At 33.3% G+C, this 7,629-nt stretch overlaps 1 protein-coding gene across 1 annotated transcript in view; it reads right to left on the minus strand.

The window, feature by feature from the left end:
* Positions 1-300: 300 nt before the first annotated feature.
* The window catches only part of LOC108686906, a 273,422-nt gene continuing 266,093 nt past the window's right edge, over positions 301-7,629 (minus strand). The window contains exons 15-17 of the mRNA XM_018192414.1: positions 5,846-6,122; positions 2,322-2,463; positions 301-1,118 (exon numbers count right to left, since the gene is read on the minus strand). Coding sequence (XP_018047903.1) covers positions 914-1,118; positions 2,322-2,463; positions 5,846-6,122 — 624 coding nt within the window. The 3' untranslated portion in view covers positions 301-913. The remainder of the gene's footprint in view (positions 1,119-2,321; positions 2,464-5,845; positions 6,123-7,629) is intronic.

Consider the following 7,629-nt stretch of genomic DNA (forward strand, 5'->3'; position numbering starts at 1 on the left):
AGTTAGTTCATAAGAAACATTTTGAAAAATTAGATTAGTCTAAATTCTAAAATAAAATATTAAAAAATAATGTTTTACATAATAAAGAATATAAATTAAAAAAATACATATTAGAAAATATATATACACATGAAATATAGAAATATAGAATATATATTAAAAGGTAAAATTGAAGATAATATGTTGTATTGTAATAAAATAACGATGAAATGTGAGGAGTAGAGCAATGAAAAATCTTGAAACAACTTTCATTATTTATTTGCATAGAGAATATAAAAAATTCAAATTAATCTGATGAGAAGTGGATGCTCTAAAGACTTCACAGATCTGTTCCTTTAGATCAAATGATAGTCGGTTGTGCGAGCTAATCACTTATTAGACGTGCTGATCATTCTCTTTAATTCTGTCGTACATATATATGTATGTATGTGTGTGTATGTATTTTGTGTGTGTGTGTGTGTGTGTGTGTGTGTGTGTATAATATGTATATATATGCATATGATTCGATCGGAAAACGATAAACTCTGGCTCATTAGCTCTCCATTCGCATCGCGCGAATAAGATTAGATCATATATTGTAGAGAAAAATATAACAGAGATCAGTTAAAATTTTCTCAGGGTATTTATTCCCTGCATCGCGCGATGCGTCCTTTTTCGCATCCTAAAATATTTCTCTTGTGATAATTATGCAGCGGGGGATTAACGAGCCAGCCCGCAAAATCTCACTGCCGATCGAGAGAGAGTGCCGAAATGTGCCATCTTCTGAAAACATCTCACATCGAGCGATATAAAACGTGGACCGGCGTCAGTCCTTATCATTTATGTACACGTGAGACAATAACGTGGGCTTCGCGGTTTTCGATTAACAGGAACAGTGTGTGCATTAACGCGAGCTTCCCCGAGCTTAACAGTCTCAACAGTTGAACGGGCGCGCGAGTAGGATCGCGAACAGGAGGACGAGGATAAGGGCCGTTCCTCGCGCCTCAGCCTTACTCGAGGAGTGCACTAAGGGCCAATTCGGGGTTGGCGATGGTCCACTTTTGCGAGTGTTGGCGATCACTGTCTGACTTCGCCATCTCATCGTATACTGCGGGGCTGTCCTCCCAAGGGCCTGCAGTCTGAAAATAAGCAGGTCAAATTTTACTCCTATGCACTGAATATCTTTCATTCAAACTCAGAGCTTTTTTTAACATTACATGGCTTTTTATTTGAAACTATTTATATTTTTCAATGTGAAGACGTCGGCTATGATTTTTATATATTTCAAAATATCTTTTCCGTAAATGTAATCTGAGATATTAAAAGTTGAAGATGACTGACGATTATATAAGGATGATAATAATTTTATTGAAGTATGAGTGAAATGAATTACATAAAAGTATAGAGAGTTGCACCTCGGGTAAGATGAAACATTAGCAATAATACTGCTTACAAAACTAAAATTTTTAATTTGTTTTTACTTTAAATATTTTTCTTGAATTATTTATTTTGGTTCAGAGTTGTTTCAATAATTAATTATTATTTAATATATTCAATAGTTATAATTTCATATAGATATATCATATTCCAGACAATGTAAATCAATGTATATTTAAAAGTAATTTGACATTAAAGTTTCAGTACATACATAGCGATAACTCCTTTTTGTTCTTTTAATTTTGTTCTTCTAATTTCTCAGATTTATTTCAGAAATATTATTCTTGCAGTACCTGCCAATAAAAGTGATAAAAATGATAAATAAGGAGTAATAAAAGCCTTTTGGAGCCAACTCAAGATCTTATTGAGCAAATTAGTATATATTACATGTATAAATATATCGAAATTAATATAATTTATTTAGTAGTAAGTAGTAAAATTAAAATATATTTATACAAAATGATAAAAATGACTATAATTTTTCTATTTCGAATGCCAATTGTTTACTGCCAGAGTTATTGAGAAAGTACTCATAAGAAGCTGCTGTTAAGCATATTTTTCTTTTATCACGTAGATTATAGAATAAAGGAAGTAATGTGCCGCAATTGAGATTGCCATAAAGTGAGATGAATGATGGCCGATTGTTAATCAGTGGATAATTTCTTCGTGCGAGACGACAGTAACGGATCACGCGAGCATCAATCCACCGTGGTTTTATGTAGTATATACGGAGCATGAATTCGATTGCGTACACCAGTAAAATGCTGTTATATTTCAGCCAACCAAGTCATAATCTCCTTCGTCGAAACTGTCGCGGAACTATCGTTAAATGTAATAAGACAAGATCACGGCAAAACTTTCGCCAGGTTAATCGGCGAGAGCGACTGTCAAGGTAAGAAACTCACCTAACCACCACGGTATTCATCTTCCACGGCAGAGTGAAATTCTTGTGCGTGTCTCTCGAGCAGAACGTGTGCAATCTGATTCCAGCGGGATCGCCGTTCTTCCTGTACTCATGTATCGTCAGGTTCCACGCCGTGCAAGGTCCTAAAATAGAAGAAGCGTTGTATAAAACAGAAAACACTCAGCGTTGCAAACCTCGGTATTATCCAATTTTTATAAAAGTTCAAATATTTTTAAAAAAATTTATTGTAAAAAAAATAAACTTTTATTGTATAATAAGAATCCAAGAAATTGAATCTATTAAAAATTTCGTTCATTTAGCCTCAATATAAGATTGATTTTAATCTTTGTTCAATTTATCCTTTATCTTTTTCTAGTTTTAAGAATTAAAAAAATAATAAGTTAAACCTAAATTAAAGTTAATCTTACATTGGTGAAATCGAACTTTAGTCGTTTTTTAGATATCATTTTTTATCGTGCTTCCAGTCAATTCGATGGTTCGAATAAAGAGACACGGTATCTTTTAGTCTTTTGCGTCAAGTATGGGAATAACGTGAATGTATGTTCATGAATATATCATAATATATCTAAATAAATCATAGATATTACGGATACATTACAAGTCCTTATGCGATATATAAGTAGAAAGAGCATTACGAGACGTGTCGTCATTAATCTCTAACTTCTTACCGAAGAAGAATCTCTGTTCTAAATTAATTTGTGTCAGATTAAATACCTTCCTTGAATTTATATTTTTTGAATTAGATTGAATTATTTTAAAGTAATTTAATAATTAATTTCATTATTTGTACGGATATACGCATGTAAATAATTAATAATTCGTAACAATTGTGCGAGTAAATATTATACGCTTTGTGTGTGTATTTTCTTATATTTTCTATACAAGAATTATTTTTTCCATAGGGAATAATATGCATGCATGAGAGGATTAATAATTCTGTTTATTGTCAGGATTCTTGTTATCTATATGGGAAAATCTTTCATAGCCAGAAACTGCATCATTCGAAGAAGAAATTTCGTAAAAAGTGTAACTAGGAGGAGAGAATACAGAAAGAAAGAAATATGGTGGCAGCTACGGTGATATCGTGGCTTGGGAGGTATATTAAAACCATTTCCGGTGCCGGCGTTTGTCGGGCTTTGGTTACGATTCCAACTCTACTTATAATATTCTAATATAAAATGGCGAGGAGAAAGAAAATGAAAAAGCTATAGAGTGAAAGCAGAAATGAGAAGATGAAAGAAACGGGAAGACAGCGACATTTCTATGGTGAAGTTGCGGATGGAATGTCTCGTCACCGGAGTAATTCGATTCGCAGCGGTTCATAAAATCATAAAATGGGAATAATTTCATAGAAATGAAGCCTCATTAATTCATTTAATAATTCATTCGTTACTTATTGCTACGCTCCTTTAGTGAATAAATGCGCGCGCTGTAATTGTATTCAAGATGTTGACATAAGAAGACGGAGCATATGGAATGGAAATTTTTTCTTTTTTCCAATCGAATTTCATCCGCGTAATCTATCCGCATAAATCAAAGCTTCTTGTTCGAGTTCAATATTCCATCATTCATATATATTGAACCAATAAAACTCCATTTTCTTGAAACATTGCAGAGGATATTCTCCGCATCCAATAAATGATATTTCCCTATACGAACATACAGATCACAATTCATTGTGCTATCATATATGTATACATACATCCCGTTGTATCGATCGATCGCCATGTACAAGCGTTTCAAGAGAAAACAGGAAAAATTGAAATAGAGAAGAATACTATTGAAATAAATGAATCGTTTGAAATTATCATATCGAATAATAATATCGCGCAGTAAAAAATCGATACCATTGAGTGATCAATTTCGAAGGGGATGATGGCGTCGTACAGTCGCAGAAATAAAAGTAAATTCAACCATGAATGCAGCTATCTTTACATCACAGAGAGAACAATATTTTTCATGCAGCATTTCATCCGAGAGGAAGAATCGTAATATTCCTAAGCTTGAATATAAGCGATAGATAGTCGCCTTTGTCGTGCTCGTAAGATGACGATTTACGTTCCGCAGAAATGGGAAAGGCGGAAAGGCGATGAAGGTGGAAAAGGGCGAAAAAGAGAGAAAATGATGCAAAAAAATAAGGATTAGAGAGAGAGAGGGGGGAGAGAGGGAGGGGGAGAGAGAGAGCGTGATTTCTACATGGTAAAGCTTTAGTTTCCGTTGTCGTGGTAAATCTGATAGTCTCTTTAATCTCACGACCCACTGCCATTCGTTTCGCGCCCACGCTCCTCTGTCTCTTCGGTCGGCCGCGACATTCTCTCACCCTCCGACTTATTCTTCCTCAACTTTCACCCCTTTCGTTCGCTACGGCGACGGCGGCAGCGACGGCGGCGGCGGAGCCAATGGCGCGGATAGAAATTCCGGCGGTTCTCGGAAGAAAAGCAATCGAGAGAAGATTTCGCCGTGTCGTCGCCAGAGACGAGGCGTGTGTAGGATGATCTATCTATGTTTTCTCTCGAGCCCCGCGACTGAGGTTGAAATAGAATTTTGCAGATAGAATTCTTGAGAATAGAAATCCTATTGCAAGACGCAGACTAGAATTTTGTGTTTATCGAGAAGAGCTGAAGGCGATAGCAGGGAGAACGTCGTTAAAGATAACAACAACTTGAAAAGAATGTTGTCTCATAATAATCTTACTGCAATAAAATATTGAAGCGACACTATCTTAGCTTGAAAATTGTTTTCTTTTAATATTTTTGAATCTTCTGAAGAGATCTTGTCGATAAAAAGAGGATTAATATGATGATTGACTTTCAAAAAGTAATAAAAAAAGGTTTAAATATATCTATATAGTTTCGGAATGTAATTACTTGTAAAATATGTATAACAAGCTGTTAAGTCGAAACAATTTTATCAAGAATATCAACAGGTTCGTTACAGTAAAAAATTAATTGCGTTATAGTAACGATTCTTAATGTTTAAGATCTATGAAAGATACGCCGCTTTGGAACGCAGTTGCTTTTTGTTTTCTTTTAATGCCGCTCGAAGATAAATCGCTCGAATGTTCTCTAGAGAGACGTAGATAGGTACTTAGATAAATCATTTTCGTGCTATTAAACTGCTCGCAGTTCTTCTTTTAAGATATAAAACTGCGAGCTAACGAATTCCAAGAATAATTTACATTTCTTTGATTTAAAGTAAAAAAATGTTAACACACGTAATTTATTACACCTAGTTAAATTACTTCCCAATATTCTTACACAAAATTATGCAAAAAATTTGTGTAAAGTAAATAAATATACCTTATCAGATTAGAGCTTCAATCTAGAGTCAAGAATTCACATGAATAATATTTTAAATATATTTATGATATTTAAATATATTTAAATATATTCTTTTAAATTTATTTAAATATATTTAAGATATTGTGAAAATACTATGTAAGTATCAAAGTTTTATTGGAATAACTTTTGCGAGTGAGAAGATATAGACACAAGATCTACTTACGGCTCTGAGTGGACTTGACTTCGATGACGAGTTGCCGGTCGATCGGTGAGTCCAGGATCCAGGTACACTTCTGCTGATAATACTGATTCAGCTTGAGTCCAGCGCTTGCCAGATCACCGCCATTGACCTCGCCTTCCGGTTCGGCCGTTGTGTGATCGCCACAGTAAGTGTCATTGATAAACTTGTAGGCCGCGTGGAAATTGAGGCCCGCCCTTGACGACCTCGACCACTCGATGTAGACCGGAGTCCAGCTACGAATGCCTACCGGAAGCCAATCCTGCGCGATAATAGATCCTATTAGACGGATGAAATGAGGGCCGAGGGATACGATGGAAAATAGTGAGCAATTTAGACAGAATAAAAAAAGCATGGACTAAAATAACTGTTGAGAAATTGAAAATAATATCGATAAAAAAGCTGAGATAAAATACGATACACCTTTGGTATACATGATTGGATCGTTCATGTCTAGCGTATTTCTTTTTTTTTTTAATACTAGAAACACTAAGTAATAATTATAACATTTATATACAATTTTTTTACGAGAGGTATAAACCACTAGCTGAAATATTATTCCACAAATTACCTAATTTCATGCAATTTCATGCAATTTCATCTCATTACAAATAATTTTCTTCATTACATATGAAGTTATCTTTAACATCGTATCTTTAACATAAACGATTTTATCTAATATTACATAATGATTGCACATGTAATTATCAGATTATACATAGGAATTTTATATGAATTTTATAATGATTTTTTTTTTGGGGACTCTATCCCACGATTCTATCTCACGATTATATTGATTACTCCTTCGATTTTTTTAAATACATAATCTTGCATTTTCTAAAGATACTACTTTCTAAAGATATTAATAACAAGATATATATAAAAATCATTTAATTTTTGTAATTTCTGTAAAATGAAAATTAATTAGATGAGAGTTAATAAAAAACATGTAATAAAGGAAAAATCATCGCTGGAAAATCATCGTGTATACTGTAAAAGATAATAGTAATACAATATAATAAATTTAAGATTATTAATCATAATTGCAAGAAGAAGCGATATCACTAGCTTATTGACAATTGGGCAACACGCTTAATTATCAATCGATTTCGGATTTAATCCTATACTGTTAAATTAGATTTAACTTGTTGTTTGCATGATAGCCCCAATGTGTCGGAATAATAATCATTTGAATATGAAATGATGCTCCCATCGAAATCGTATTACGTTTATAGACTCACCCTAACGATTACACTCGATCAGGTGTAATCTGATAATACGTCTATTAATAATCATTATGTGGACAGAGTCAAAGTCAGATCAGCTGTACGTGTGTTTGTACGAGATTGATCGCAAATGCATTTTGCATTGAATAAATTATTTAGTGTTGACAATTTCCTTTTAAATATTTTTCCAGTTAAATATAAATTTCAAAGAATGGTAAGTGAAATTTCGAGTGATCCGAAGTATGAGCGCGTGCCACTTTTTTATTTCGTTTCATAGTACATACATTCGTTGTGACAATTACATATTATTGTAAATTTACTAAAAATAGATTACTACACCGTAAATTAAAAATTTTTATCCATATTGATTACGTCATAACATTGTGGTAAATGTTGAAATCATATTAATGAAACTGATTTACATTTCATGCGAGCGTTAATAACGTAATATGTATTACATTAAATTAATTTTCAACAAATAATTCATATCTACAATCTTCCCGTACAGAGACTCATTTTACGATGATTAATTCATCGGTAAAA

The sequence above is a fragment of the Atta colombica genome, unplaced genomic scaffold (assembly GCF_001594045.1).
Source record: "Atta colombica isolate Treedump-2 unplaced genomic scaffold, Acol1.0 scaffold198, whole genome shotgun sequence".
In the NCBI taxonomy this organism is placed as follows: Eukaryota; Metazoa; Arthropoda; class Insecta; order Hymenoptera; family Formicidae; genus Atta; species Atta colombica.